Source organism: Scleropages formosus, chromosome 5, assembly GCF_900964775.1.
Source record: "Scleropages formosus chromosome 5, fSclFor1.1, whole genome shotgun sequence".
NCBI lineage: Eukaryota > Metazoa > Chordata > Actinopteri > Osteoglossiformes > Osteoglossidae > Scleropages > Scleropages formosus.
In genome coordinates, this window is record NC_041810.1 from 21,267,468 (window position 1) to 21,282,949 (window position 15,482).

Genomic DNA, 15,482 nt, shown 5'->3' on the forward strand with positions numbered 1-15,482 from the left:
AACAACAAAGGCCTCTTTTTTACAGCATGAGTAAACAGTGCAGCATACGTTAATTCAAACACCTTCAATGTGCAGCTAACTGCTGGGAGAGATGTCACTTCATAGGTGGACTATGCATAAATGCAGATGCACAGGTAAGACTGCTACATACTGTATAACAAAACTTAGAGATCCTGGCTTCAGGGGATAATCAGCCATTTCATTTACACTGAAAAGTATTCATTTTCTACAGTTTTTTTTTTTTTTTTTTAAAAAGGCCTTGTTTATAAAATGGTCCATTTCACACACAGAATTCAAGCGAAGTATAAAAATTAGTTTTTAAACACACAAGAACTTGTTAGACAAGAATAATTTATAGAATGTAATATTTACATGTAACTGCAGCATAAAAAGACTGTACAAGGGTGTATGTGTACACATCAGAGAGCATTGTATTCCACACACTTGGAGGGGTCTGTGGGAAAGTGCTTCTGGCAGATGGTCATCAGCCTCTTCAGTCCCTACAATGAGAGGAGCAGACGGGAGCTTCAGAACACATCTTCTATTAGTGAGACTAAACATACTACCATGTCCACACACACACCTAGCCTGGGTCCCTCACCTGGATGTACTTCCGCTGGGTTTCGTCATTGAGCACGTGGGCTACATGCTTTGAGAAAATTTTCTCTCTGCCAGTACGGGCATGGATGCCTACCATGGTCACACCGATAGGCCAAGGAGCATTTCCAATAGCCATCTGCAGGTACGCGTCATTTGCCTGACACGACAGTTAATCCCATCAGTGACACACAACTTTCCCCGTTACATTTTCTGAAAGCGTGGACGAGAAGCAGTGGCATACCTTAACGTACTCTCTCTGCAGCATGAATTTGATGATGTCTGTAATTGATTCCTTGATGTCTGCGGAGAGACTCTGAAACAGACCGCAACAAGATGACAATGCAACAGCGCAAGGGGGAAAAGAGAGGAAACTCGTCAGATTTTTCTTCAGATCCAGGTTTTCTCCAACAACTATGCTACAAGCAGAGAGGCTGCAAGAGATTTAAACCCACCTCATTATAATTTACTTCCATTACCATCCAGCTTGAAGTATTTTTCCTAAACTGATTCACATTAAAAACCTGTCTCAAGCTGCTCACAGTACTGCAGGCCTTGTTCTCACCTTCTTGCGTAGCTTCCTGAAAAGAGGCTTGAGGTATGACTCTGTCTGCTTGTGGGTGGCACTGGCCAGCTTGCCCTGCACACTTCGCTTCACGTACTCCTCACGCCCATTGAGGTCCTTGGCCCACACGCCCAGCAGGAACTGCCAGGAATTGAACCCACAACTTATTAATTTAACATCTTGGTTTCCTTTGGTTCTATTTTGTGCACATACACTTCCGATACCTGCCAGTATTTTTTTTTTTTTTGAGTGCTGTCAGCAACTTACCTTTAGCACTTTATTTATAACATCCATGTCTCTGTTATCATCACCTGTTCCAAGAGACTCTCCAAGTGCCTAGGATGAGGAGAGAACACATGGTTAAAAAAGTCAGAGTTTAACAGCACCCCCTAGTGTAACAAGATAAAATGACAAAAAAAAAAATCAGATGTGAAAATGTAAACACTGGGCCTGATATTAGAAACAAAGTAATTTTTAGACCCTATGAATAAAACAGAAGGCAACTGTAAATTACAACATAAAGAGTAAAACTAAAATGCTGACTTTGCTCTCATGTCCATTATGTATACTGTTTCCCTTTTCTCTGCCCTACAGATCTCACAGTACCTCCAGCTCCTCAATGGTGGTGTTCTCCTCATGGACCTTCAGGTCATGCTGTGTGTCTGCATCTCCTGCTTCTTGACCGCCCACCAGTTCGTTCAGGTACTGCTGATCGATCTTATCCATGGCTGCCTTCAGGTCATTCCTTAAGCCCTTCACACACAAGGCCATGAATTCAGCAGCAATTAAACATTCACGGTTGCTGCTTTGACCAGCATATGCAAATTAAAAACGGTGGACAGGAAAATATGGATGAGGAGCAACAATCATTTTCTGTGCCCCAATCACATGATACTGCTTTGGCACATCCAGTCATCTTACCTTGTTCACTTCAGGTGCCAAAATTTCAATTTTCCTCAGTCGCTGGAAGGCATCATAATCGGACTCGCCAAAGAGCCGTATGGGTTCTCCTCGTTCCCTCAGTCGACGGATCACCTGAGCAGAGTGGCACCAGTCGAGTGTAAGCCAGTACTGCAAAACTTTCCCGCTGATAAAGATAGAGCTAAAGTTCTGGCAATCGAGTGTTGGTCACCTCCTGTCGGGAAAGAGTCATGGGTAGCTTCTCCTCCGTCAGCTCCAGCTCCAGAACAGGGTTGGATGAGGTGGAGGGCTCTGGTGTGACCACCTCTGGCTCTGTCTTTACACAGAAGAAAATGAGAGGGTATTCAGTAACAGTATCATCATCATCATCATCATCTCTAACAGAGCTCACAGTCCATCCATGATGGTGCAATTACACAGAACTGCACTGAGAGGTGATATCTGCAATTCTTCTGTCACGAACCACATAGCAAAGCAATCAAACCCACGTTAAATACCACAAGAGGATCAATTCCTTGATTGGCAGGTTCCTAATCTATGTTCTATACGGAAAATTTTACAGTGAGTCCTTTCTATTACAAAAGTAAACTGACTTGAGTTGCCAAGTAGGAAACACATTTTGAGAAAGGGGAACAGGGGAAGGATTTAGAGGCAGCAGCATGTCCACTGCAAACCCAGGAAGGGCAAAAACTGCTTCAGGTTGTCATATCCCATGTGTCTCTGCAACAATCTTTCCAACCAGCTGCAAACAGCAATTCTGAGTTCCATTATACATCCATACAATCCATAAAAATCAGCAATGACAATTTTTCAACAATACTGATGGAAAAACAACCTGAAGCAGTATCAATTTAAAAAAAAAGTCAATTTGATAAAAGTAAGGAGTGAAATTAGGCAAAAGTAAACTATGTGCCACCTTGCACATACACAACATATTACATATGAGCAAAGAATTTCTGAGAAGTCAACAAATAGAAGCAGAATGTATTTTTCCACTGTTAGATGCAAACACTGGCCGCAAGCGAGGGCAACAGCAAGTCAGTCCTGGTTCCGATTAAAGCCAAAAATAGATGTGCACAACTGAGGCTGCCATGCCCTTTAAAAAAAAAAAAAAAGATACCAACAATAATAAACAAAAAACAAGCCCAACCCTAGACCATGCTGTGCACAGAAAGCACAAAACAAATGCATGGGTCAGCATGCAGTGCAGGGCTCCTCCACAGGACTGCCCCATACCTGTCCTGTTGGCTTCTCATTATCGACCTGCAGCGCAGCGCAGGACAGGACGGAGAGAGCATTAGTGTCAAGAGAGAACTGCAGAAAACTGAATCAACTTGCTGAAGGTTCCAGGAACAAAAAAAAAAAAAAAAAATCCTGTTTTGTAAGTGCACTGGCTCCTCAATTTAGGAATACATTAGGATACTGCAAGGCTGGCGCTTATTTGTTTAATCTGTAAATCCAGAAGTCATTTTAACACCTAAATCACAATTAGTACGCTTACTAAAGATGCATCAACTCACCACCCAGCAAGTCCTCTAGAATCTTGTATGTAGTTATGATACTTTTTCCTTTTTGAGCTAAATCAAAGATTATACTACAGAGAAATCAATGAAAATATAATTACTGTCTCACTGCAAATTCTGAGATCAACAGGTTTGGTGGATAAAAGTTACATTTGCTATGATACAAGCTGAAATTTCACAGAAAAACCGGTAATACACAATTAAAAATGGAAAATGCCTTTCTGGAAAACGGTAAGTTGAGCCTTAAAAAGAAAGCAGCGTCCAAAAAATAAGTCCCCAAAATGTTTCTTGTTCCGATGTCTAAAATGGGATTGAAGGTAAATGTGTCATTTTTGGTGTCCATTACGGTAATGATTACCTGGCTGGTTACCTAACAAAGCACCCAAAGCGATGTATGAGACTGAGAGTAACACTCCTGGGTGCACAGTGTACAGCACATGAGGAACACACACCACAGCATGTAAATGCAATGTACACCACACACTGCGTGCCAATTAACTAAAGGGTCACTCGTTTACAACGGTGTCACGTGACTGTTCAGCTCAAGCCCGGTACCCTGTATCCTGGTATAACACATTTCTTGTAATCATTATGACTTAGCTGAGCTGGGAAAAGAGGTCTTTTATTTAGGCAGCAAATATACCTTGAGACCACATTTCCTGAAATACTCCTCCTGCTCTTTCTGGACAAGTTCCCCCCGCTTGAAGAACTTCTTCGAGTCCTGCAGAGAAAGGCAAATTAATACGCAGTCCTTAGCACCAAATAATATCACACATGTCACTGACACGTTTACGTGACGACGTTACGGAGCGAACGTGTGTACACACCACACGTAACTAATGAGGTGTAAACAGGCACTCATAGAGGAAATAACAGCACTATCCTTAAGTTATGTGAAAGAAGTTTTATTGTTTTGTTCAAGTTCCGGTCGTAGGTAGCTACTAAAAATTAGCGGTTTAAACTTGAAGTTCAAGGCAAGGCGCGGGTTCAGAAGCGATTCCGTTTATTTCCTCACTTTCTTTTACTCACAGTGAAAAGTTCCTTCTCCTCGAGCTGCTTCCTCTTCCTCGCAATTTCTGCCTTCAGGATGTCCATGTTTTTCAGTTTGCCACACATCCGCCGCTAAACTAAGCACGGCCTGCCGAAGGAGCACTTAACCCGGAAGCAGATTCTTGTTCTTCCTGTGCATCATGGGTAAAAATTCAAATGACGTCATGCGCTACTTGTGACGTTAAATTATAAGCGAGAGAAAACGAAAATACTTTTTAAATGGAAATATTTGTATTTTGAAGGTGAATCTGAAGAAAATACTGAACTGGAAACAAACTAGCAGACGTGATTCTCACCATGAGAGCGAGTGTGCAGCTCACTGAGTTGCTTAACATATTAGTAATGTCAAATTTGACAAATGTTTACAAATTCTGTGGAGGCGGTTACAGATATATATTATACTACTGTATATCTTTTAAAACGCAGTGCTGTTTGCGCTTTCTACCGTAATGAGAAGACACGTCTTTTGCGTTCATTTGCGCACAGCATCGCCAAAAGCGAGCCAAATGCAATACGAGTTCTTTACTGGTACATCAGTGAAATGACTAAAACTAAGAAGGGAAAGTGGACAAATGCAATGAATGATGAATTGGGTAAGAAAGGTATGATGAATGTGATTGTGAGTTTTAATCATTGTGTCCACGTTAACGTTTTTCCCTATTATTTCTGCCAGAGTTCGCCTGCAGGTGCACGTACCGGTTGCACGTTCCGCACTTCACATTCCACCGCTTCACTTTCAATGTGTCTCGCGAGTGCACGCGAGTGGCCTCATCCATTATTTCCCACGGCGGGAACGTCCGCGTGACGCGGTCGCGCTCCTCTCACAGCGCCGCCTCTACGAGCCGCGTGTCGCTCCGGCGCCGGCAGGTGGCGCACAGGAGCAGACGTGACGACATGTGAACCATTTAACTCGTCTGTTTCCACTGTAAGCGCGCCGTGTCTCCGGGCGGATGCGGGAGGGTTGCGGGGATGTTGCGGGGACGTTGCGGGGACGTTGCGGGGAGGTGGCAACGTGTTGCAGGCAGACGTGCTCACCTCAGGGATGTGACGGCAGCCGTGCGATGGCCGCGAAACACCTGAAGGAGCTCGTGCTGCGGGAGGAGCGCGCGGTGCCGCTCGTTCCTCCTCGCAATTAAATTAATTCTTCGCTCTGTTTATATTGTGTCTCATTCCGCCCCGTGTCTCCGGCACCCGTCTAGAAAATGGAGTTTGCCGAGAGGAAAAGGAGCAGAAAATCGCAGAGCTTTAAACTGGTGAATGAAGGTAAGGCGAAGGCGGCCGCTGTTTCTCCCGACATGCAAACAGAGTGTAAATATTATAGAAGAAATATGAATATAAGGCAGAAGAGAAGGGCGGGAGAGAGAGAGAGGCCAGCAGATGCGAGAGGGAAGAGCGGCGCACCTGCGACGTGTGTGTATGTGTGTGTGTTTCCTCCTTCCCACACTTTGATCTGGAAGGAATAAAACTTTAAAAAAAAAAACAAAAAACAAAAGAAAACAAACATCAAAGTCGCACATGCGGGCAGATGACAGGATCGTGGGACGGACATGGTGACACCGCGACACTTTTTTTTTTTATTTCCTTGTAAATACTGAGGAAAGATATGTTCTTCTCCGTCGGCTGTGCTGACGTTCCCCCCTTCTTTATGATATTTATTTATAAAGATAAAAATGAAAATACACATGATCTGGGACAAGGTGACATTTTTAATGAACGGTTTATTTATTCTTTTCATGAAGTGACAGCCTGTAATGTTGTGGGGAGGATATGTCCTTCAGTGAAGTCTTCTGGCTTTAAAGTCACTGGAACTGTGAACCCACAGGTGGCTGAGACACAATCACAGCAATGTACTCTTTACTAAACATACCTATAACTGTAACCATCATTTTAACCATAGCCTGTAGCATTCCTTCCTTAAAGCCATTCTTAACGCTCTGCTTAGAAAAATAGAACAAAGTAAAGTAATAGTAAAAATAACTTCAAGATCCTCATTACTGTGTATTTTAATAAATATTTTGTTAAATTAATTCATTAATTAATTCATTCCCAGTTTCACTATGAAAGTGCAAATTCAAGGCTCATTTCTGTCCCAGGTTTCTTCCATCTGCATTCTCGGTGCATGTGAATTAGAGAAGATTTGTCTTACTTTTTTATTTCTAGATATCCAGGCAGACTTTTTCGAAACAAACAGCACAGATGCCATCAATGGAGGTGCGGGAAATGCAGCAATCACTGAAGGTCAGCACTGGGCGGCACGGTGGTACAGCAAGTAGCATATTGCTGTGTAACAGTGTGTGGGTGGCGGGAGAGGACATGGGTTCGATCCCATCTAAGGCTGTGGGGAGTTTGCATGTTCTCCCCGTGTCTGTGTGGGTTTTCTGTGGGTGCTCTGGTTTCCTCCCACAGTCCAAAGACATGCTGTTCAGGTTCACCCATAGTGTGTGAGTGACAGAGATAGTGTGTTCCACTTATGTATGGATGAGTGACCCAGTGTAAGTAGTGTATCTAGCAGTGTAAGTCACCGCGGTGAATAAGGTGTGTGGGCTGATAAGACTACATAAAGTTCATTGGAAGTCACTTTGGACAAAAGCATCTGCTAAATAAATAAATGTAAGGTACAACAGGAGGTAGATGCTTATTATGGGTGCAGAATGGTTACGGCATAACCTGTTTTCTAATGCACCACCTTTGAACGACCTGTTAAAAATAGTTAAATAACCTGTTAAGTACTGATTTCACTTACCAGATAGTAATAAATAATGAAGCCATTATTTATTACTTTTAATACTAAAATATACTACAAACTTTTCCTTAGTTGTTTTACAGAGCTTAAGTGTTTTTTTTTCTTTTAAATTTACCTGGTGGTTTGGAGTACAAGCTCTTTCACTTGAACACTTGCATCCCACAGCCTGGCTGGGTGACAAGGGGATGGAGATCAAGAAGCAGATCACAGGGATGATGAGGCTGCTGAACGACAAGGCGGGGAGGGTCTACCACAGGGTGGGCCAGGAAGGGGAAACCCTGAAGCAGGAGCCTCAAGACCTGGAACTGAGCTGGTCCCAGCCTGTGGCCAGTAGCACCGAGGACCCACAACACAGTGCCTGGAGCGCAGAACCCATACCCAGACCCCAGGGCTCGGTGCAGTACGGCACTCGATCCAAGACTCTCAGAATGCTCACTGACACCAAGAATTCAGTGAAAGCCAATGGTAGGTCTCCGTTTGCATCACAGGCGATTGCTGACATTCTCATTGTTCCAGGACCCAGAGCAGTATTATTTCTGCACGTATAACTGTTCGAATTTCCGTTAAATCAGCTGAATGTCTCTTGAATGCTTTGGAGAGAATATTTTTGGGCCGTTTTTCAGTTGAGCAGTTTAGCCTCTTGCTCAGTTTAGACTCTAGCTCAGGCTGATGAGCTAGAGTCCAACTGTGGTCGAAGGCCTCGAAGAAAAGCTGTGCAATGCTGGCTGTTGTCACTGGCTCTGTTGTTTGTGTTTGTTTCTTGTTTTCCAAGCTCCTTTACATTTGGTCATTTACATTTCTCACACATGTTGGCAACAAGTGCCCTGCCCCCTGTCCACTACCCTGGAATATGAGTGGTGCTGGGAGGACTCTCACCACTAAGCCACCAATTAATCAGTCCGCCTGCGCGATTGTTTGCCACGGACCGAGGGCTTAGAATGGAACGCTAATGATCCTCTTGCGTTCCGGTCGGGCTAGACCATTAAGCCGACTGTCTCGATTGAAGCCCCAGTGGCGGGAACTGCAGCGAGTGCATGCTTCAGCTCACGTGGGAAAGTCTCTGGCTCAGGAACCCGGCATTGTACGGCGCAGCCCTGCCAGACCAAGCATAGGGTGGTGGAGCGGTGACACCTCTTTGGCACATGACCCTTACCCACAATATCCTTGTTCTGTGCTGTGCTGTCATGAGATGTGGCCTGGCGAGGTCGCATTGTTTAGCCTTCAGCTGCACCAAAGTTGGATCAGCATGTTGTCTTCCTTGTGTACCTCGCAGAAGTGGCCACACCCCTGTCCAGCACCACAGAGCCTGGCTGCTGCATGTGCACTTGCAAGAGCACACTCCAGGCGATCCTGCAGGAGCTGCGTGCTGTCAAGAAGCTCATGCAGACTCAGAAAGGTCAGTGGTGTCACGCATCCATCACTCCCCTCCAGGCATTCTTCACAACAGAGACTTGGCTTTGTTCAAATAGACCCTGAATCCTTACTGGCTAGTAGGTGTCATAGTGTTTAAGGAGAGGTGCCCTGAAGGATGTTGTTTGGAGCCCCAAGTGGCCCTTTGAACATTTATGTTTTTTCACTTACTTGAGACTCTTCTCCAAAATGACTTACAATGTTAAGCCACTTACAGTTATTTACCCATTTATAGAGCTGTGTAATTTTACTGAAGCAATTTATGGTAAGTACCTTTCTCAAGGGTACTACAGCTGTAGGTGAGATTCAAACCTGTGACCTTTGGGTCCTAATGAAGCAGCTCTAACCACCATGCTGCCAGCTGCCTCTTTTTATGCTTCACTTCATTTGAACTGCTCCAGTTGTACTTGAAACTGTGTAAATGGGTAAAAATGCATCGGCTGCTGGCAAAACAATAAAAACATAGCTGGAAATGGCATGAAAAGATGGGAAATTTATGTTTTGAACGCAAATTTGGTTCTACAGTTCGGTCCTCACTTGCTTCAGGCTCTCAGGAGAAGCAGCGTGTCCAGGGCAACGTGAGCCCGGTCCGCTGTCCCGCCCCGAAAAAGCGGCCCTGCAGGAGAAGACCCGTCCACAGGGTAGCGACACCAGTCGCTCCATGCAGGAGGCCCCCATTGCCCAGCTGTGCCACAGCTGAGCCCACTGGGAGGAAGGAGAGGCCACTGCGGGAGAGGCCCACGTCCTCCCAGAGCGACCAGACCTCACAGCTTGCAGCCCTGCCCACCCCAGCGGAGGACACTCTACCTCAGCACAGCCTGGTGATGGACCCCCCATCCTCAGAGGTAACAGGGCTGGTGGAGCAACACCTGAGAGGGTATTAATTCTCAACAGGCACAGTGGGGCAGCAGTGTTTTTTTTCCCCTTTGGGGGTCCTATACAGAGTCCTTGTATTAAAGTTTTAAGTACTCTTTTCTTCAGAGTAATTGTATGGGCTTTCAGTCGGTGCAGTGAATCATGGGTAGTGTGGGAGATCATTTGTAGTGCATGTTTGTACCTTAGAGCTGCCAATGCGCACCCACAGGAATCGCTTTGTTCCTCGTGTGCCTTTGTCAGTAATCTTTGCATTGCTTTGCTTGAAGATGTCCTCCAGACTGAGAGTGTCAGTGCAGAATACAAAGTTAGTGTTTACGTCACCGGAGCGACTCAATCAACGCCCCAGACGATACCTTATCAGAATATCTATTGATGCTCTGAAAATCATAACGATACGGGGTGCATTCTAAATAGCCTCTTGTGTCTTCTGTTTGTGCGTGTGTCTGTGTGTGTGCACGCGTGTGTGTGTGGGGGGGGCGTTCAGCCCGAGGTCCGTCTGGCGGACGACTACGAGGTGTACATTCCCAAATCACAGCTCGACTCCATCCTCGTGAACTACACACGCTCCGGCAGCCTGCTCTTCAGGAAGCTGGTGTGTGCCTTCTTCGACGACACCACGCTCGCCAACTCGCTACCCAATGGCAAGCGCAAGAGGGGGCTGAACGACAACAGGAAGGGCCTGGACCAGAACATTGTGGGAGCTATAAAGGGTATGTTGGAGTGGAAATAAGAGGATAAAGGCAAACAAAGAGGATCTGTGCCTTTTTTGGTTTCAGGTTCCCAATTCCACAGGGGGTGCGGTGGCACAGCGGGTTGGACCGGGTCCTGCTCTCTGGTGGGTCTGGGGTTTGAGTCCCGCTTGGGTTGCCTTGCGACGGATTGGCGTCCCGTCCTGGATGTGTCCCCTCCCCCTCCAGCCTTTCGCCCTGTGTTGGCTCCAGCTCCCTGCAACCCCGTATGGGGGCAAGTGGTTCTGATGATGTTCCCAATTCCCATCCATGCATGTTTGAGTACACTGGGTCGTTATCTCGTGAACGCTGTCAGGACCCTGTGTTTATTTGTAAGTCAAACCATGACATCACTATCAATAAGAGATTTATTAATACAGGATTCCCCGGATTCATTCCCAGGTTTGGTTCTGTGAAACCTTCAGATGAAGCTCTAATGGGTTAAAATTTGCAGTGAGACTAATTGTCCACTTTCATCGTCCTCTTATTCTATGTGGGGTCACCGTGTTCCAGAGCCTATCTTGGAAACATAGGACGTAAGTGAGGGTACGCCATGGAAGCCCTGTCAGTTCATTTTATTTTGCTATCTTTTATTAACCTGAAAGAGCATTAAAGTTAAATGTACTTTAAAATGAGTGAAAACAAAAATATACATCTCTGCAACCTCCCACAACAGAAATATGTTGACTCCATAGACTCCCTCTTCAATGCCAGTTGGTGACTAATTCATCCTATTAAACATGTGCGTCGCTCATCGTCTTGTTGCTGACCAGCAGCACTCAGAAACACCAGACATGGGCCGTAAACACTGTGGAATTAAGTTGAATTAGTCCGACAGTGCCACTGTTTGGGTGTGTTTTATCGCCCGCTCTTGGCTGCGTGCAAAAAGTCAGGTAGCAACTTCTCGGCAGCAAACAAATTCTGGAAAACAGACAAGTGGAGAAAATAAGTTTATATATATGGAAAAAAGTGTCTTCCCCTATTGAGTCATTTGGGTTTACTGATGTCACCTCTCCTACTATTTCTGTCTTTTTTTTTTTTTTTTTTTTTTTTACCTGTCTACATCGGGTCCAGTGTTCACAGAGAAGTACTGCAGCGCTAACAGAATTGAGAAGCTGCCAGGACCCAGGGACTGGGTGCAGATCCTGCAGGACCAGATTAAGTTGGCCAGGAGGCGGTTGAAAAGAGGTAACGAGGGTGAGTGTCGCTGGAGGGCCTGACCCAGACACTTGCTTTGCTGCTTCAGAATCTCTACATAACATAAGCAGAGGCATAGAAAAACTGAACAATTAAACTACAGATTGGAACACGTCCTCAGTTCAAAGGACCAGATGCGTAATTAATGTTCTTTATCGTGTTTTTTCACTGTTTCGGAGAAGTCGCTCACCTTGAAATCCTTTCTTTGTATGTTGCCTCAGCAGAGGCTGCAGACTGCGATACCATTTTCAAGAAAGCCTCTCTGTGTACGGCAGGTATCTCGCCAGTTCCCTCCACCGAAAAATCCTCCAGCATCTCGTAGTCTCCTGGTTGCTCGCCTGTCTGTCTGTCTGCCTCACCTGTCTCAGAGCAGCGCTTGCCTCACCTCACCACCTATACCCTGTCTGTCCCTGTCTCTCTTCTCTCCTGTCGCTGGCCCGTGCTTCTCTGCTGCGCTCATCGCAGGAATGCTGGATGTGCATGTTTTCTGTGGCTCCTCTACACAGGGTCACCTGGTGCCACCGAAACTTAACTCTCACTGTGCTGCTGCTGCTTGTCTTCTCATTGCATGTCACCACATGCCACTGTCAGCCCTGAATCAAAGCAGGGCCACCGGGCACATAACCACCCATGTTTTACTCTAACTTACACTACATTTTACAGTTGTTCCTCAACACCACCACTTGGTAGTAATCAGCTCTCAGTAGCTTTGTTTGCAGCTCCAAAGTCGCTTTTTCCACCCTATCTCTTGATCAATGAAACGTCCCTCAGTTTATTTGGGGATTAAGTCTTGTGAAGACACCAGGTTTTGCTGTAAAAATATCCTGTAAAGCTTTTTTTTGCAATAACATTTTCATTAACTTTGTGCTTCATTAAAATGAAGAGCCAGTTAAAATTAGTAAGAATTGTCTCTACAAACGCCTGTTTAGTTACCTTTGTTGACAGATTCATCCCATAAGCCTGTGAAATGTTCATCGTGTTCTTGCCACTTTTAACTTTCTTCATTATTGCACTTTTGTCTCCATGGTAACAGTACTCTTCTTACCAGTGCTGTCTGAAGCACCGACACTGAGGAACACCATACATGAGCTCTAAACACTGTGAATGCAATTTGAATTAAAGCGGTCCTATACCCCTCTTATGCTGGTCTTCGCTGTTTCTCTACAAACAAATTTTAGAAAATACAGACTGGGTGGCACACTTGAACAGTTCCAGGGCTATTTGGTTGTCGGTTTGAATCTAGCTTAGGTGTTGTGGAATCTGCATGTTCTCCATTGATTCCTCTTGCAGTCCAAAGACATGTGTTTCTGGTGGATTAGTGACTCCAGATTGCCTGTAGTGTGTGTGTGTGAGTGTGCGTGTCAGTGATTGAAGGAGTGTGTGTGCGAATGTCCTGTGATGAACAGGTGTCCCATCTAAAAACCTGTATAATAATATTGCACATGTGATCCCCTTGTCAGAGTCTGGTGGTTTACAAACCTGCATTATTGAAGTTTTTCCAAGCCCTCTTGAAATCCATAAATTCAGTGCTGGGCTCATAGAAAGTAAATTTAGGGTAATAATTACAACACGTAAGTCTCGATCTGCTCAGACGCATGGACACTATGTGGCCCTCAGGAGCATAGTTTCGAACCTCGATATTAAACACTGTATTTCACTGTTATATTTTGCGCTCCAGGTCGGGATTCTGGGAGAACAGCAGCTGCCCCGGAGAAGGATGTCGACGGTTAGCACTCGCTTCCCTGTCAAATAACTTTGGCTGAATGTTGGCAATATATCAGCAAAGCTTCATTTCATCTTTGACATGTTCATGTACGCCATAGGAAGGGCATCATCGTAACGTAAGACAGTTCTGTTGTGTGACTGTAGGAAAAAACATGACCAAAGTAGTGCTAGATAGGTGACTTCAGCTTTCACACAGTTTTCTGCAACATGAAAAGCTGTGTGTGAAGGGGGCTTCTTTTCAGATCTGCAATTGTCCATTAAAAGTTTTTTCAAAACCATGGGGGATTGGAGGCAGACTGGAGGCAGAAAAGTGCCAATTGTCCCAAAACCCCTCCACCATTCCAGAGTGGAGGAGTTGATCATCTGTGCTGGACTGCAATGCCCATAACATGCTTTGACCTACCTTCCAAAACCTAGAATCTTAAGGTCTCACCGAGGTGTTCTTCGTTCACATACCCAGTCTGTCAGCCTTTTTACATTCACTCTTCTTCTTTCTAAGCAGTGTCACTGTGTTCCGCTACCTTTACTGTGTTGCGAACTTCTGTGATGATGCCACTACATATCCAAAATTAAGATAAGAGCCTTCCGTTTTCAGCTGGAATTACCAAATTGCTTCGGTCGTGGGTTTTTACGCTTAAGAGGACACAATGCAATTGCACCCATACCAAAATAAACACATGTAATGTGCTTTTAGTCCAGTTTGTTTTTCTGTTTTCCTAATGAGCAAGACAGTCCTTCAGTGGTACATAGTGCAGAAAACACACTTGTAGTGTTTAAACATTATGTTTCATCCAAATCAGTATTTTACACTGTTTTACAAATAACAGGTAATCTGTTTCACAATGTTATTTTTAGTACATATATACTGACTGATTGACTGGATTAGAAATGTTTTTTTTTTTTCCCCCATTCACAATGCACATATCTGGAAAGTCCAGTGAAAGGATTGTATGTGGCTACTCCTAGATGTCTATTATTAAGTTATCATTTTTGTAAAGAAATTTATCATAAATATAGTAAATATTGTTGATATGAAGTAGAAAAAAATATGAAAGGATGCTCTTTGGAAAAAATGTAAGATTAGTTGCTGTAGTGGCTCACAATCCTTAGAATTACACCTGAAAACTTTCATTTTTATGCCATGGATTAAAGAAATGAAAATGTACTGGTGTTTATTTTTTAAAAGTTCGATCAGTGCACTTTAGTAGATAATTTACCCATGGTAAGTTATCACTTATGGTGGGAAATTGCAGCAGTGTGTAAGTTTATATGAAATGTTTGCAGTTGCTTGGTGTTCATATTTGTGTTTACATATGTTTACATGTTTATACTTAGTCTGTATATGTTTATGTATTTTTTTTACTGTAAGGACTTTTAGGAAGCAATTAACACATTTTCTGTGTACGCTTCTATGTGATGAAAATTAAATAGTGTATCAGAAAAATTATGTATTCCCTCTTAACCGCAAGGCTTGGGTTTCATTAACCCTGATATAAGCACTGGTAGTGCAGAGACTGGGACAGTGCAGTGGTTAAGGACATAGAGGATATGGATTTGTAACGTTGAGGTCCTTGATTTAAGTCCCACTCCCATCGCTGCTCCTATATCATGGAGCAAGATACATACCCTGATTTGCTTCACCTATGTATTCAGCTGTGCAAATCAGTGAATGTTGAAAGCTGCTTTGGATAAAAGCAAGGCAACATAACAGTAATTGAAGTTTTACAAAGCTGAGCTGCAGGAGTTGAAGGGACTTGAGCCTAATAATATGGTCCAAAGTGCGAGTCATGGCCCAGGGTTATTGGAAGTGCACCGAACTGTCTAGAGGCAGTCCCTGTGGGTGAGCTGCTTTCACATTTTCAGCAATTACCTGGGTACACAACCTTGCGTCAAAACTTTGTCACTTCTAAAAGTATATGACAGCAACAGTCTACCCTTACATTGCTCAGGATTGTATCATTGCTCTAAGTTTATGACTGAAGCTGGAAGGACATTATTACTAGCTAAAGATGCCTTCAACTAACGTATTTAGTCCAGTTTTTCCAGCTGTGTTGAGCTGCATCCCAGATAATTGAGGGCACTGGCAGTAGTTTTGTAACTAATGTCATAGATTTGTGACCTGATGGTTCTTGCTTCAGGTTCTAGGC

The 15,482-nt window shown here is 44.2% G+C and overlaps 2 protein-coding genes across 11 annotated transcripts; one reads left to right on the plus strand and one right to left on the minus strand.

Annotated features, from left to right (window-relative positions):
* Positions 1-355: 355 nt before the first annotated feature.
* On the minus strand, positions 356-4,786 carry prpf18 (PRP18 pre-mRNA processing factor 18 homolog (yeast)). Of its 2 annotated transcripts, XM_029252378.1 has the most exons (11): positions 4,636-4,786; positions 4,250-4,327; positions 3,320-3,346; positions 2,295-2,399; positions 2,084-2,197; positions 1,769-1,915; positions 1,430-1,498; positions 1,163-1,303; positions 842-913; positions 602-757; positions 356-500 (listed from the first exon to the last, which is right to left on the minus strand). In XM_029252378.1, the coding sequence occupies exons 1-11, from the start codon at positions 4,720-4,722 to the stop codon at positions 420-422; spliced, it is 1,077 nt and encodes a 358-aa protein (XP_029108211.1). In that variant the 5' UTR covers positions 4,723-4,786; the 3' UTR covers positions 356-419. The 2 variants fall into 2 exon arrangements, with proteins under 2 accessions (XP_029108211.1, XP_029108212.1); XM_029252379.1 differs by lacking the exon at positions 3,320-3,346.
* A 558-nt stretch (positions 4,787-5,344) lies between these two features.
* On the plus strand, positions 5,345-14,713 carry LOC108921150 (BEN domain-containing protein 7-like). 9 transcript variants are annotated; one of them, XM_018730473.2, is made up of 10 exons: positions 5,345-5,581; positions 5,856-5,919; positions 6,817-6,894; positions 7,565-7,864; positions 8,673-8,795; positions 9,335-9,654; positions 10,170-10,395; positions 11,488-11,610; positions 11,832-11,885; positions 12,644-12,820. In XM_018730473.2, exons 2-10 carry the CDS (start codon positions 5,859-5,861, stop codon positions 12,703-12,705), a joined length of 1,347 nt encoding a protein of 448 aa, XP_018585989.1. In that variant the 5' UTR covers positions 5,345-5,581; positions 5,856-5,858; the 3' UTR covers positions 12,706-12,820. The 9 variants fall into 9 exon arrangements, with proteins under 9 accessions (XP_018585989.1, XP_018585996.1, XP_029108210.1 ...); XM_018730480.1 differs by having other exon boundaries at positions 5,566-5,581; positions 5,856-6,070; XM_029252377.1 differs by lacking the exon at positions 5,345-5,581 and having other exon boundaries at positions 5,596-5,919.
* The last annotated feature ends 769 nt before the right edge of the window (positions 14,714-15,482 follow it).

Coding starts and splice junctions, on each gene's coding strand:
- LOC108921150 (XM_029252371.1), top strand. CDS start 6,714: ATGAAAGTGCAAATTCAAGGCTCATTTCTGTCCCAGGTTTCTTCCATC. Junction 6,895..7,564: donor AAATGCAGCAATCACTGAAG/GTCAGCACTGGG, acceptor TGCATCCCACAG/CCTGGCTGGGTGACAAGGGG. Junction 9,655..10,169: donor TGGACCCCCCATCCTCAGAG/GTAACAGGGCTG, acceptor GGGGGCGTTCAG/CCCGAGGTCCGTCTGGCGGA.
- prpf18 (XM_029252378.1), bottom strand. CDS start 4,722: ATGTGTGGCAAACTGAAAAACATGGACATCCTGAAGGCAGAAATTGCG. Junction 4,328..4,635: donor AGGAGAAGGAACTTTTCACT/GTGAGTAAAAGA, acceptor CTTTCTCTGCAG/GACTCGAAGAAGTTCTTCAA. Junction 758..841: donor TGCAGAGAGAGTACGTTAAG/GTATGCCACTGC, acceptor CTGTCGTGTCAG/GCAAATGACGCGTACCTGCA.